General features: G+C 36.9%; 1 protein-coding gene across 1 annotated transcript in view; it reads left to right on the top strand.

The window, feature by feature from the left end:
- The first annotated feature begins 14359 nt into the window (after positions 1 to 14359).
- LOC149811672 (oxysterol-binding protein-related protein 1D-like) overlaps positions 14360 to 16657 on the top strand; it is a 36188-nt gene continuing 33890 nt past the window's right edge. Inside the window, exon 1 of the mRNA XM_089992709.1 lies at positions 14360 to 15379. Within this exon, the coding sequence (XP_089848835.1) occupies positions 14831 to 15379 (549 nt within the window). The 5' untranslated portion in view covers positions 14360 to 14830. The remainder of the gene's footprint in view (positions 15380 to 16657) is intronic.

Genomic DNA, 16657 nt, shown 5'->3' with positions numbered 1-16657 from the left:
ACGGTGATGGGCTCAGTCGTACAAAAGCAACCATGCAAAAAAAATGGCGGATGGAGTAGCAACCATCCTTAGCGCATTACCAAGTGACTCATCATGGTGTAACTTTCTCAAGCAGGATTTGGTCAGTAAGGGCATGTTTGAAAGCGAGAAAGATGTAGAAAAAGTTGTGTAAAATGGAAAATCCATATGGATTTTTTTACCCTTCAAAACAAGAGAGACTTTTTTTGCTGAGAGAGCTTTTCTAAAAAGTACATTTTTTGATAGAAAACATTCTTTCATAAGAGGTAGAAGAATGTTTTCTACCAAGAGAATTTATTTTTACACTCCCCACCACCGCCACATATCACCATCATCACCACCCTCCTCTTCCTCTCTCTCATTTTTTCACATTTTCCCACTCTATTTTTCTCATGCTACACAAACAAGCGAAAAACTTTATTTTAGAAAACTTCTCATGTCAAAAACTCTTATAGGAAACACTTTCTTTTCCCACGAGAGTTTTTCTCTCTTCCAAAGGTGTTGTAAAGGCCTTCAAGACTGAAAACCAGAGTCTACCAAATAAGATATCCAAGTCCTAGGGAAAGATAAAGAAGTGACACAATGAGTCTAAGGTATTTTTATCTAATGATTCTCGTCCATGAGTCTATAAAGATGAATTATATGAGCATGCAATTATTATTAATGCATGAATGTAGATTCAATAGAACTTACCTAGGCAACCAACTCTATAGGAAAAAGAGTTGAGTGTTGAATACCTTCACTACTAATCTGCTTTACAAGTTGGCTTCTTGAGGAGTCTTTTTCTTTTATCTCGATAGAAAAAATATTAAAACAGCATGATAAGAAGAAAACAATACAAAAAGAAAGGAAAAAAAGCAAAGCACAAAAAAAAAGCAGTGCATTTGGCTTGACACCAACTCTGAGCCTTTGGCGAGGTGACAGGTTCTAGTCATTAGGTTGCCTTAGGAGTAAAGGTTAGTATAGAAAAATGTGTACTAGAAGAAAACCAATACTTACCTCTAGACCTATGACAAGGTGGTAGGCTCAGATGATATGACCTTTGGAGGCAGAGGTTGGATAGCTAGGGGCATTCCGCGTGTACCGAGAAGCCATAAGACTCATGGTTGTCAGGCTTCATGTCAAAGGATGACAAAAGTGAGGAATAAATCCCTTTCGAGCTAATGGCAAAGACTCTAGAAAACTTACCTAGGGGTAAGATATGTACTTGAATGTATTCTCATCAAGCTCTAGTCCTTCAGGTCTTAGTAGGAACCATCAAACATAATAGAAATACCTTTAAACTTAATCGCATATCCTTATAACTAGTCACTTGAAACCAAAGTAGAATAGAGAAAAAAAATACCAATGGAGCCAAGTGTCACTATCTTAGACCAACTAGAGAGGAGAAAAGTCTCATCAACCTTATTCAGTGAGACCACCAAATGGTCTCAACAATCCAACTGTCCATGCACTGGCACAGACCTCGCTCGACAAGACTACAAAACGGTATTGGCAATCCATTTGTTTTCGAATTGATCTGACCTCGCTCTATGAGACTTAGTCTCGACAGTCCAACTCCTCTCTTGAGATGCTGACACCAACATCGTTCGACGGGACCAAGCACTGTCTCGACAACCCATCTTTTCTAAAAAAAGAACACTCACCCGACCTTGTTCGGTGGGACCCAAATGGTCCTCAAAACCTAGTGGTTTTCAAAAACTGGCAACCACCTTGTTCAGTGAGACTAAGCACAATCTCAGCAACCCAGGTGTGTTTCAAAATTTGGGCATGTCTAGTTCTTTATCATAAATTGAATCACATCAATTAATGACAAATGGGGGCATCTGTAGACACTCAATTCTTTCAAGATGCTCAAATAATAACATTATTAGAAAATGCTTTTTCATATCCTAAGTAGAAAATCCCAAAATTGAGCCATTTTTACCCTAGTGTAGGAAAAACCCTCAAAAAATTAAGTATAACGCTTAGAATTCTAGAAAAATCCCATAAAAATAAAAAAAATACCCAAAATATGTTAAAATCTCTAAATTTTAGTGATTGTCGTCTACCAGGATTGTTGTCTAGTAGAATTGTCATCCAGTATTGAAAATGATAAAATGTCTCTATCGTCCAATCTTGTCTAATCTGCCTCATTTCTACAACTTAGGGTACGGGAAAAGGGAACACAATCTGCTATTGGGGATGACGAAATAGGAGTGTCGTTCGTTATGGGACGACATAAATTCTTTGTTGTCTGTTGCACTGAATGTGTGGATAAGCCATTTGGCTTATCCTTATCTTATCCCTAACTGTCTCTCCCCTCTCTATGAGTTTTCCAAAAATGAAATATTGTTATATATAGGTCTTATCCCCATTTGGGATAGGCCTGAACTCATCTAGCTTGGATCCAGATATGAGAATCCAGTAGTCCATAGCCTATCCAAAAACTATAAATAGGTCACCTTCGCTAGAGCCAGAGGATATGAAAATTATATACCTAAGTGTTGGCCCTACAGAACAAGCCTACTCCAGCTCTGCCTGCACTGTGTCCCGAAGTCATTGGAGAACCATCGTACCTATGCAGAGGTGTTGGCAGACTAAAAAAAGCCAAAAGGAACAAAACAAATCCTTGAGTTCAAAAAAGGTACTTTTTTAGATCAATTTATCCATATTTATTTATTTATTTATTTCAATAAATATTTTTTTTTATTATATTGCAATTTGGTATTTCTCGATAGTGTTATTCATGCTTTGGAAATTGAGAACCTGCCCTGGCTTTACCTTTTCTTTGAGCAAAGGATGATCAAACTTGCATACAACGTCCCCACATTTCTGAAAATAGATTTTGTGTAATCCAGCTAAGTCAAATCTTTCCCAACCTTAAAAAAATTTATGAACATGGCCTAAGTGCACTTCTCTTTCCTTTCTGCATTTTTTTTGGTGCTTTTGTGTTGACATAAATATGAACTTCTCCTTCCTCTCCCTTGCTTTGTGCTTTTTGTGCTCTTTCTCTTTCTTTCTTTTTTTCAATCTTGTGTTTTTTTTTCTTCTTTATTTCATAAATTTTTTTAACATGGTGGTTTCAATACTAGGATTTTAAGAATTCATTGTCTTTTATTTCTTAAGTGTATAGAGTTGGTCATTAGCAAGGTTCCTTGGCAGGCTTACATCAATAGCTCAAAGGTCAACTCGAACTTCATAAATGAGTTGTTTTTAGCTTTAAATTAGTTTGAATGAACTGTGATTCTCTGCTTCACATCGAGTTAAATTTTCCACAATGATGCAATTCATTTGGATTTTGAGTAGGATTGATTGAATTTAAGAATCTTTGTTCTTCGAAACTATAGAATGAAACCTCTTTTCATGCAAGTTGAGATTATATATATATAAATTTTAATAGTTTTCCAAAAGAATTGCTCATACCCCTAGTTGAGGGATAAACTTTTTTCAAACTCGTTATATTGATTGGGTTTAAGAAGCTCATCAAATTGTGAGGCACATTTTGCCCCATATGATGTTGAAACAATTTTCCAATCATATATTTTGATAAGTTTTCACATTCCCTTGAGAGTTTTGAAAGTGCTCAAGATTGCAAAAACTTTTTGGTTAGATTTTGAAAACATATAATGAGTGTCATTGTAAAGATTCAAAACACTTGGGATACTAGGATTTGATTGGTTTTATGAGATTTCTACAATATCAGCTTCTTTAAGTTTTTTTTTATAGATTTTTTTGTATTTCAATTGTTTTTTTGAGTTTTTCAATTTTATTGGGATTTTTAGATTTTTCTTTTTTTGATGGAATTTTTAGTTTTTTTCATTTTTACTGAAATTTTGGGTTTTTATTTTTACTTTTTAGTGATGTTGGGAATTTTCAAGATTTTTTATTTTTAGGGGTTTCTTGTTTTTCAGTTTTTAGGATTTTTGGTTTTAGCATTTACATATTTACATCCCTTTCCCTCAACAGGGTAAAGGGAGATCCAATAATTGACCCAATGGGTCCTCTTAGATCAAAATAAAAAGATGACGAAGACAAGATTCCCCTTCTTGCTTCTAAAGATGAGAGTCCAATCCCTCTCCCTTTTGGGTATGTGAACCCTTGGGCTAAAGAAATTCATACCCAGTTTCCAAGACTTCTGCGAAGATCCAACTTCCCTAGGAATTCAAGAGATTCCCTGTACTTTTTGCTTTCATTTGCTTTGCAATTTTAGCACTTTTTACCGTTGCCCTTATTGCCAAAATGTTGGTTGTTTTGTCAAACCTTTTTCACTGCTAATGACACCTCCTCTTGTGAACATGGCCTAAAAGTGCTAAAATTGCAAAGCAAATGAAAGCAAAAAGAATAGGGAATCTCTTGAATTCCTAGGGAAGTTGGATCTTCACAGAAGTCTTGGAAACTGGGTATGAATTTCTTTGGCCCAAGGGTTCACATACCCAAAAGGGAGAGGGATTGGACTCTCATCTTTAGAAGCAATAAGGGGAATCTTGTCTTCGTCATCTTTTTATTTTGATCTAAGAGGACCCATTGGGTCAATTATTGGATCTCCCTTTACCCTGTTGAGGGAAAGGGATGTAAATATGTAAATGCTAAAACCAAAAATCCTAAAAACTGAAAAACAAGAAACCCCTAAAAATAAAAAAACTTGAAAAGAGGCACTGTTGAATGGGTTAAGATTTGGGAGACTAGGAGCTTGAATCTAAACTTCGTTTCTTGGAAAATGTCCTTTTGTGGATAACTAGGAATTTATGCCATATAGTTTTTAAAAATATTTATACAAATAAATCTTTTTAAATCAAAATTTGGAAAAGATGTAGAAATTTGGCTTGCAAGTTTATTATCTTTCTTTCCCAAAGTGGCCAAAGGTCAACTCTAACTGGACCTCCAATTTGTTGATTTGGTTATTTCTGTATCAAGGACTTTGTACCTTTTTTGAACTCCTAAAATGGAAAACGAGCCTTTAATGGTGCAAGGCGCCACTAAAGCTTGAGACAAACTAGAAAAACAAGAACAACACATGACACATTAGACAAAGCAATTGCAAAATAAAGACTTAAAATGAAATAATAAATGAGAAAAGATAAAGAGAGAGGGCGTTCACCACAGGCTAAGGTAGTCCTCCTAAGATGATAAGGATGAACGTAACATTCGACTACACATCCGCAGAGCGTGGGGTCTAGAAGGCTTGGATTTGGCATAATGGATCCTAAGACAGGTTACTAGGTTTAATAGGGTGAGGGTTCCTAGGTTAGGATAGGCTCTCATAATAGCAACACTTTGACACTCAGGGTCTAGATGTTGTAGGAGAAAGTCTAGCTTTCTATTTATAGTTTTTAAGTGGATTTGGATCCGAATTCTATTAGGTTTGGATTTAACTATCGAGATCTAGTTGTTGCACAATAACCAACACCTAATTGCTCAGATGGTTTGCTATTAGGTTGAATCCTATTGGTTGGATTTTCCTAACTTGGAAATTAAGAAATCTTAGATTGTATGGGTTCATTGAATGACTTTTATAATAGAAATGGTGATTTAAGATGAGGCTTATCTTCATCTCCCACGCGTTTTGGCCAAATGGTGGCAAAATCATGTTAATGACAATTCAATCACGACAAGACATGTTAATAACAAATTGTTAATGATAATTGACAATCTTAATGACAATGTGACAAATTCTAACAACAAGTATACCCCTAGGGTCAAGGATAATGATGATTCATTAAGTCATAATGACAATTTTCAAATTCTTAACGAAATCCTTTTAATTCATAATGACAACATTAAACCAAGACTTTATCAATAGATTGATTTGTTTTGGTCATACATCTCTAACTGGGTGTTAGATTGAGACATGATTTGATATGTTGGAAACCAACATCCTCAACTTTAATTTATTTTTTGATAAAAAACTAAATTCATTTAATTTTAAAGACAAAATCACACTCAAAGTGCGCCCAACCTAAAAAACATGATTTTAGTCAAATAAGTCACATTATTTTGGTCATAACTTCTGGTTTCAATGTCAGTTTGACCTTATTTTTGTCACGCTGGAAAGCTAAGGCTCTCTAATTTAAATTATCTTTTGGATATGAATCTTAAGAATGCCATTTTAAAGGTTAAAAATATAATTAAATAAAACATTAGCTAAAAAAACTGAAATACCTTCTTTTGAATTTGAACTTTTTACGAAAACTAGTTTGGTCAAAATTGGGGTGTCTACACCTTTCAAAATTGGTTTCATTCGAGAAATTTAATGTCCATACTGACCTTTGTCGTAAAAAAATAATTTTTAATGCTATTATTCATCTTAATGTTTTTATCGGGTTTTATGTCAGATGTCAATGTCTGAGCCTCAACTCTCAATGTCAATGGATGACTATGGTTGTTTTGATAAATAATTGGTGGTGGAAACCTTTATGTTGAGGTTATTTAATTAGAGTCATAACTAGGTGGCATTTCCATACTTCCCTTCGCATGGGATTTGGTATGGACAACTTCATGTAGCACTCTCAAGGTTGGTTTTTAGAATTATTTGTTTGGGAATCCCAAATGAATCTTCTAGTAGTAGGATCAGAACAAGTGACATTGGGTTTAAATTATGATTTTGACGCAGGCTCTATCCTGCTCAACAAGATCTTCTTTAGGAATTGCAAGGACATTTGGAGAAGGGAAGTTCCCATTTGATAAATAGTTTTCATCTTGGGAGGAGGGCAATTCAATGAGAATTGCATTCAAAGAAAGACTTTTGTAATTGCAATAAGTTGGTTAGGGAAAGGAAAGTGCTCATAAGAAGCTTCCAGTTGGATTGCAAAGCACTTCAATCAGATTTTAAAAGTTGGAAGTTTCATAAGTAGAAACTTAAATATCACATGAAGAAGGAATTCCATGAGGCAAGGATTTACCAATAATGAATTTATTTTGAAAAGTAAAAGTTTATGGGAACTTTATGAAAATTCACTCATTTATGAAGTGCTTGGAAAAAATATTTCATAATTTGGATTTTCAAAAATGTCACTCGGATTGGATTATTCAAAGAAAATAGAAGTTTCTCTCGAGAAGTTCTCATTAGGAATCACAATTTTATTTTGAGGAAACATTGTTTCAATTGGATTTAATTGGTCTAGAGATTCAAGAATTTCTTCTGTGAGTGTGGGAGTCAAATTTGAGGAAGTAGATTTAGAAATTTTAATTGATTTTGATGAAAAAAAATTGTTGTCATTCAAAAGGCATGACTTCTATTTAAAGAAGGAAGAGATAAGATCTTCTTTGAACTTAAGAATTTCTATTTTGATTGGGATTCCTTAAAGTAAATTTTTGTTGGGGAAGTCATTTTGGTGACCTTTATTGAAGAACTTATTTTCAAATAAGGTTTCTGCATCATAGTATTGACTTGCACTTCTATGGAATAACCCTTATTTTTGTTGTCTCCATCTAAAAAATAATTCCTTTATATAACCCTCTATTCATATCATTTTTTATCCATTCTACCCTTTCCATTAGCTCTTTAAAACTTTCTACCTAAATTGTGCTTAATAACCTTTTGAGAGATTGGGTGAAGTTATCCTAAATAATGATTAGAGCATTCATTTCTAAAATTGGCATTGCCAACTTGTTGTAGGTGGTCCTTCATTTATAAATTAAATTTGTTGCGCTCCCACCCTCCTAATTAATTCAAAAAAGTGGTTAATGGTTAGGAGTGCTTCAACATTGAATCAAAATCTTTCAAAAAATAACTTTGGAACTCCTCTCGTTGGTAGAGTTAGCAACAAGGTCATCCATGGGCTCATCAGCTTGAGAAGTCTCGACACATGCACTGAACTCATATTGATCAACTCTACTGTAAAAAACAACTTGAATGAAAGTTAGAAGGAAGGGTTCTTATCAATCGCCCATAGTGGATATGATGACAGGCATGGAGAAGTTTGGGTGAGTCCATCGCAGAAGTTAGAGCACCAACCAACCAAGACAAGAAACAGAAGATCCAGAATTTTGACGAAACAAGACTGGGTACACAACACATATTAGTATGGTAAGAAGTTCAATTTTGATTGAAGTTAATCTCGTGGGTGGGTCCGAACAACAAAACTGCCATCTTACACAAGATGACAATCTTATTTTTCTGTCTCAAATTTGGATGACAAAGTGAGTTTGTCGTCCAGAGACTGGACGACAAAATGTCTTTGTCATCTATAGTCGAGACGATAAAGCATCTTTGTCCTCCGCAGTCAAGATGACAAAGTGAGTTTGTCATCCACAATCAGGATGACAAAGAGTCTATGTCATCTGTAGTCAGGATGACAAAGTGAGATTGAGGACGACAAAGTGTCATTGTCGTCCAACATCAGGGATGACAAAATGCTTAATGTCATCCAAAAGCTTCATCACTTGTTGCCCTTATCTTTGCTCACCCTTTTTGTTTCCAAAACTGGCCCAACCTTATTCGGTGATAACCAAATGTTCTCAACAACCTAGTTTTTATTTTTAATTTGGCCTTGCCTTGTTCGGCAAAACTCAAACGATCTCGATAACCTAATTTCTATTTTCCAACTAGCTTGACCCCGTTCAACGAGTCCAAGTGGTCTCAACAATGTAGTTTCCATTTTCAAACTGGTCTGACCTCGTTCGACGATATCCAACCAGTATTGACATCCCAATTTTGATTTTCAAATCAACCTAACCTTATTAGATGAAACCCAAACGGTCTCGACAACCCAATTTCTATTTTCAAATTGGTCTGGCCTCATTCAGCGATACCCAAATAGTCTAATCAACCCAATTCCTATTTCCAAACTAGTTTGACCTTGTTTGACAAGACCCAAATGGTATCAACAACCAAGTTTATGTTTTTAAACTGGCTTGACCTCTTTCAATGAGACCCAAACGGTCTTAACAAGTCAACTCCTATTTTTAAGGCCCGACCTCATTTGGCCAGACCCAAACAGTCTCGACAACCTAGTTTTTTTTTTAAATTAGACTGACCTCGTTCGACAAGACTTAAATGGTATCGACAACCCAATTCTCATTTTTAGGCTGGTTTGCCCTCATTCGACGAGACCCAAATGGTCTTGACAACCTAGTTTTCATTTTCAAAATGGGAACGACCTCATTCGACGGAACTCAAACAGTCTCGACAACCCAATTCTTTTTTAAAACTGACCCAACCTTGTTTAGCGAGACCCAAACGATATTGACAACCGAGTTGTTTCCATAATCGAATAATCCCACCTGGGGGTATCTATTTCTTTGTCACAAATCAAATAACATTCGATTAATAACAAAGAGTCATGTGTAGACACCCATTTTTTTTTGCATTGCTCAAACGGTATCATTGTTTGGAAAACAAGTTTCTAAGTTTTAAGGTGAATATCTCAAAAGAAAAACCATAATTACACAAAAACCCAAAATATTTTTTCTTTTTTTCGTGGATGTCAACACTTTTTCATCCAATCAATGGAATGGCAAAGGGCTTTGTCATTTGGTCTCTCGAATGACAAATGACTTTTGTTATCTGGTCTCTGGGATGACAAATAATTTTCCATCAATTTTGTGGTTCAACAAAAATCTTTGTCGTATGGTCTCTGGGAGGACAACACTCTTTGTTGTCTAGTATTTGGGATGACATTACATTGTGTCGTCCGATCCTTGGGATGACAAAACACTTTGTCATCCGTTGTTAGGATGACAATCCGCTTTGTCGTCCATCTCGTCGAATATATGAATAAGTCCTAAGAGACGTGTCCCTATCCTACCTAAACTCCTCATGCGAGTTTTCTAAGGACTCTTCTTGGACGAGTTTTATCCTTCTTTAGGATAAGCATATATTCATTTGGGTTGGATTTGAATCTAGAAAACCTTTAATATGTATTTCATCCTTTATTCATATAAATAGAAGTTGACCCATAGAACCTAAGGCATCTAGAAATCCCATATATGAGTGCTAGCCATAGAGAAAACATATACCTTACACTTGCCCTTATTTTGTCTCTCTTTTGGTTTGATACCTAAACTGCTATACCTACATGAAGGTGCTAACAGAGTCATTGCAACAACTATAGGTATTGCTAGACTGAAAGAGGTGCCTAAAAGATAAAACATACCCCAGAGTCCGAAAAAGGTAATTTTTCTACATCGATTTGATAGTTGTTTTTTTTGTTTTAATATTCTTCACGTTCTTTTCTATTGTTTACCGCGTAAATAATTATACATGTGCAATTTTATTGCATATCTCACAATGCAGGGAGTTGGAATTTTAAATTTGAGTCTTCTTATTGAAAAACTTTGAGTTATAGAGGTCAAAACCGACTTTTGCTTTACCTTCTCGTGGAGGACAACTCAGGCTTAAAATGAATGTTTCATATCTTTTAAACGAATTTGGAAAGGGTTTTGTGAAATTCAGGTAAATCCTATTTTTTTTACCACAAAATTTTTGTTAATGACAAATGTTTGCCCAATATATATATATATATATGTATTTAATTATGTAAAATTATCTAATTAAAACATTCTCAACATCAACAACAATTATTAAATACATAGATATCAAAAGTACTTAAGTAGTAGTAAAAAAATACTTAAGTAGTCAAGCATAATGGCCACGTCTTTTCAAGAGAGAGAAACATGAGGAATTTGTTTTTCAACAATAAAAGACACTCTATGCCAAAGTTTCTTATTTACTTCATTCATTAATACCTTGCCTTGAATTGTTTGTTGATTATTATGTATATTTATGACAATAAGCCTATTAATTCATGGTATATGATGTTTATAATAAAAACTTCATTCTTGATTATATGAACGGGTGTTCCTACTCCCTTATCTATTACCGTTGGAAACACTTTAGATGGAGTTTAAATTTTGAGGGTTTTTCTTTATAAAGTATTTTCAAAAAAATAAATGAGGTAGGAGTGACAGTTTACAAAGATGAAATCGATGCGTTCCTCTCTCCATATGTAAATGTGGATATGAATGACAATAATGCATAAATGGATGAATGATGGACATGCAGACAAATATCCTAGAAAACATGCTCCTCTTTGTCTCTCTTTTATGCTTTATAAATGGATGCTTGGGCATGAATGCATGAACCAATTGCAAACAAAGATGAAAGAATGCATGATGGATGATGAAATGGATGCATGCTTTCTCTATCAATAATGAACATTGATGCATGATGACAACTTGATAACTATGAGAGACAGAATTAATAAGTCAACCACTTATTTAATTCATAACTTTGAAATCTACCCACACCACCACTCACACATTCATTTAGTTTTCAGAAGGTATTAATAAAGGAAAATCATTGAAATTAATGCCGCCCCTTTCATTTACTTTTTGGAAGCCATTAAAGACAGCAACGTATACAAATTTCAATCTCATTTAAACCGTTGGATTGGAAATAATCCAACGGTATATATATATATATATATATATATATATATATATATATATATATATATATATATATATATATATATATATATATATGGATAGTGGCCAGGGTAAGGGCGTCCTGAAAATAGCCAACCATGACGTGACTATCTGACCTCTTTTATGCAGTTTCTCCTCTCCCCCCAACTCCTCTCTCTCTCTCTCTCTCAAGACTCCTTCCTGCAAAAAATCCTTTCCAACCCTTCCTACAAGTGTGCAAGAAACCAAAAAAAACTTTAACAATTCAACTCAAAATGCTATGCACAAATTGAAAGACAAAATAAGCTAGCTCATAATTGGCTTGTTTTGTCAACGAGCCAAGCCAAGCACCCACTAGTCATGCTTGGCTCACCAAGCCAAACGAATTGGCTCATGGCTAGACTCACGAAACATATGGGATGAGCCGATTTGAGTTTCTCGCAAGCTGAGCTTTGCCGAACAACCAGATGCTTATCTTGTTTCTCAGCCCTAGTAAAGAGAATTAGATATTATGTTGGTGAAAATTAAAATTTGGGTCATGTGATTGCAATGTGCAAGGAGGATTTTTTTTTTGTTACAAAAGCCAACAATTAACAATGCACCAAAATTTAGTCCATAAATATACCATCTAACCTACCAATGTGGGGGTGGTGGGGGGCTCGGTTTGTCTGGCAGGAGCAGTTATTGCACATCACCTTGTATTGGCACGTTGCAAGTTCGAATCCCAATAGTATGGTTGTATAATTTGTAGGGGCCGACCTAACCCCCAACTTTCTCTGTCTAAAAAAAGGATACCATCTAAGGTATGATCCTCTTCAAGCTAGTCTCGTTGAACGCATCTAAGGTGTTAGATTGAGTGAGAGAGGTTTTGTTGATCTAAGAACACAATTAATACGTGTGAACATATATGTAAAGATCTAAGCAAGGCACCATATTCATGCACGCTTTGTTCGTACCGTCAACATAGTGACAAACATTTTTCTCGGCAATCTCGCAAGTTTTTCAAAAACTTGCGAGAAATTGAAAAAATTCCACAAATCTCACATTTTTTTGGCAAAATCTTGGCAATAAAAAAATAAATTTAAAAATTATTTTTATAAGAAAATATTAATAAAATTTATTTAAAAATAAAAATACATGATTTTTTTGGTGATAAATAATTATTTAAAACGTAAATATAGTGTTTAAATTGCGGAACTTATGATTTTTTCATAAATCTCGTGATATTTTGAAAATCTCATGAGAAATTGCCGTTTTAAACTTTCTAGCAATGTCACACTGCCGTCAAAGGGGTAATTACGAAATTAATAAATTATTGAATTTAAAAAGCACACTGTATCACGTGGCAACACAAAATTGCAACACCTGTTTTGGAAGTAAAACAATTTTTTTTAAATAATTAGTCGTTGGGCCAAGCCTCTTGTCGTCCACACATAGCCTGGCCCATTTGATCTGAAGTAGGACAAAAGTTTCAAGTCATTTGCCAAAGGCTTGTGGTCCTTCAACTGGTCAGCAACCAACTCAAATAATAGACCCACCAGCTTACGGGTTTGCCCCTTATAACAGGACAGTCTGCGAATGGTTGGGAATATTTGGGACGGTCTGCATTAGGCTTTTGAGCCCATGGTCTAGCCTAGATCACTGGGCTTAGGCCGAACCCATCATCAATATACGTGCCGATTCGAACAGACCCTTGACTATATGACCCATTGCCTACCTTTACCACGAGTTGATCAGATCTCCACGCTTAGGCCTGGATGGCCTGAGTCAAGAGTTTTGAGCCATGCTCTAGCCTAGACTGGGCTTAGGCCCAGCCAATGTTGTTAAAATCGTTCACTAAGTTAATCGGTTTCTTTAAAAAAAAAAATCAAATCTACGTTGAATCAGCCCTTTTTACCACAAGATGACGTGACATTAAAAAATAGAAAATGTTAAAAATATAAAAAAATGAATTTGAATCGACTCTTTTTGAACCTTCTTTGGGCCGAGTCAGACCTATTTTGACAACATTGGACCGAACCCATCAACAATGTATATGCCGGTTTGACTGGGGTACGGTCCATTGACTGTCTGGCTCATTGCCTACCTTTACTCCGTGCTGACCTGATCTCCAGCCACCTTGACGAGTTGGTCTGGTCAACTAACTATCCACAGGACTCAGTCAACGCAGACAGGGTTGGGCTAGGTAAGCCTGTTCTTCACCTCTCTCTTTTAAGTTCTAATTTTTTCTTCTGTTGAACAGAGAAAACTGGTGTCAGGCAGACCCTACCTTACATGGGATTCGAACTTGCAACGTCCCAGCACAAGGTGACGTGCACTAACTGCTCCTGCCAGAGCCTCCTTTTTGTCTTTCAAGTCTTAAATTAGTAACAACTAACCAGAGCATTTTAAGAATCCCTCTTTTCAATAATCAATGCACCTCACTGAATCATGACGAAAGAATCACGTCGCACAAGCACTTTCGATGAGCACGTGACGCGTGCTGCTTGATTTTAAGATCCGACGGCTCCGCTTTAAGATCTTTCGTGAGGTGGTACAAAGTACACATGCAGTTAGGAATGGCAGTGGATCGGGAAACAGGGCTGAAAACGGAGGACATAAAACGGAATGGAAACGGAGATGAAAATTAAAATCATAACGGAGATGGACAAGCTTCCCTGTCTCACCTGATCCTGCTTCACTCTGTCCCCGATCGTCATTAGTAAACCTTTCTCTTTTTCTTAAAAGAATGGTAGTGAACTGAGAGAAATAGGAGCCCCGCCCCGTCCCACCCCGTCCCGTCCCGTCCCGTCCCGTCCCGTCTCATTTGGATCCAGGATGAAGGACAGCGATGACCTTGTTCCTGCCATCGCTTCGGTCCAGTGCCGTCCCTACATGCTCCTGTAACTGTAATCAATCTCAAATGGGACAAAATAATTGAGAAATTTATAAAAAAAAAAGGGTATTGACTATTGAGTGGCGAGTACTGTAGAGAGTGGAGTGTAGGAGGAACATGATTACAGAGTGTCGACTACTGTTGCATGTTGGGCTTGTCATTCAATGAGATCTGGCGCTGCGTGATCCATCTCCATCTCTCCCTTCACTAATCCTTCGATACTACACGGTGGGTAATTGTAATAACTGCTTTGGGTGTGTTTTTTATTTTCTCCTCCTTGGAATCTCCACCACCGTTCCACCTGCCGCCGATGTTATGTCAGTGACAGAAGCTTTTCTTGATCCCTTTCTTCACCCCCGTCCTCGTCTTCTTTGCCACGGCAAGAGAAATGCTCTTCTCCGCCGATCGCCGACGAGTGGCTGGGGCTTCTGCTGCTTCTTGTGTTGCAGGATTTCGATTGATCTTCTGGAAAAACTGAGGAGACTGACTGCGAACTGAGCTTCTTTCGGCTTTCCTTTCAAGGGTTGCTCTTTGATCGCTGGGGGATGAATGATGAATCCTCTGTGCTGTATCGCGCCTGTTTCCCTCGACCGCCAGCGGAGCGACTCGGCCGCGGTCGTTGCTGCAAGAGACGGCTTGCTGGAAGATCCCGGCCTCAGGTGTGGCCGGAATTCGAACCTGAGCGTTAACAGCGGCGGCAGGCACGGCGGTGGCGCTTGCTCTCAGTCTTTTAGCAATGTCAGTTGCTCGGAGAACGGACACGATTCGTGCCGGACGAAGGAGACGGCGTCTACGTCTGCGATGGTGGCGCTGCCGGATGTGGTTGCGATGGAAGGCCGGGATGTGGCGGGGATACTGTACAAATGGGTGAACTATGGGAAGGGATGGAGAGCGCGGTGGTTCGTTCTCGAGGACGGGGTTCTTTCGTATTACAAGATCCACGGGCCGGATAAGATCTCCGTGAGCGAGGAGACGGAGAAGGGTGTTCGCGTGATAGGCGAGGAGTCCGTCAGGCATATGAGGAAGGCGAGTTGGGGCAATGGCGTGCGATCGATCGCCGCGAAGAAGAGGAAGCCATTTGGGGAGATTCACTTGAAGGTTAGCTGCTAGACATAGATAGTTTGTTGATTTAGTTTCTTGTTCTTCTTCTCTTCCCTCGATGTTCATGCAATGCGTCATTGAATTGATTTGCTAATGCTAATGCTAATGCTAAAACCATAGGGTAGAAGGGTGAAACCATGCGCTTCTTTTACGCTCCTGAAATTTTATGAGAAGCTGACTTCCAAATAATGAGGAAGCTTGGATTATCGGAAAAGAAAAAAAGAAAAGCTTGCATTTTTTAGTACTCAATCGAACTTTCTTGATGGTAGGGTGCGCCCTTTTTCATGTTAGAATAACTCTACTTCTCAAAAATTAATGCTTTTATTATACAGAACCTATATATGATGGTAGTTTTTAGGCAAAAGGCTAAAAAACTGCACTTGAATGAAAATTTCGGTATTCATTTATTTTTTATGCCACTTCCTACTGGCTTCTATTATGATTCTTACACATTTTCCCTTATGCTTCCAAAATGCTTCATGCTTCACAATTTGGGCATCACTTCTTGCTCTGGTAACTATGGCTGAAACACAAAGCAAAATGGTTCGCAGTTTTCTCCATAACATGGGCATCTTACATTTTCCATTACAGACATCGACATCAGAAAACCTGGTTGTTTTTTTTGTCAACTCGAATGGAAGGTGATGCATTATGTTTATCGCCTTTTTTTGATATATTCGCTACTAAGCATTTAGATTACTTATGTGCTATATGCCATGCTTAAATTTTACCGATTTCATGGTGAGGACCTTCGCTTGGAAATCATCATGCATATTTCCAGGTACGTTTTCTTACAGCTTTCTTTTGAATGAACATGTGGTTGTATCATAAAAAACTGATGTGGGAAAAAATCTATGGCATGTTATAGTTGAAACTAGCAAAAAATGGATAAGAGATCAATGGAAAAAAATTGGGTCTATGTCCAACGGATCCCACCTACATTGTTGTTGCTGTGTTTTGTATGGAGATCTCAATCAACACATACACATCTCCTAACATTTGCTTTCTATGGCATGACATTTGTTTTCTATGGCATATATGCCAATGGATTAGTTACTCATAAGTTTATTTCGTCTTCCATTCTTATTGTACTTCTTTTTTGTCTTCTTTTGGTGAACTAACTGAGATCGCTTGCAGTAAAAGATCTGCTGTTCAAAAGGAATATGAACTCTCTGTCTCGGTAAATAAGTATATATGGCTCGTTAAAAAGAAATACATATACAACATTGGTCCTTTATAGCACATACAATGATGTAGAACTGTTGGTTGGGGTAT

This window comes from Nuphar pumila, chromosome 17, assembly GCF_984573655.1.
Source record: "Nuphar pumila chromosome 17, dmNupPumi1.hap1.1, whole genome shotgun sequence".
In the NCBI taxonomy this organism is placed as follows: Eukaryota; Viridiplantae; Streptophyta; class Magnoliopsida; order Nymphaeales; family Nymphaeaceae; genus Nuphar; species Nuphar pumila.
This window is presented reverse-complemented; position numbering and strand designations above follow the sequence as displayed.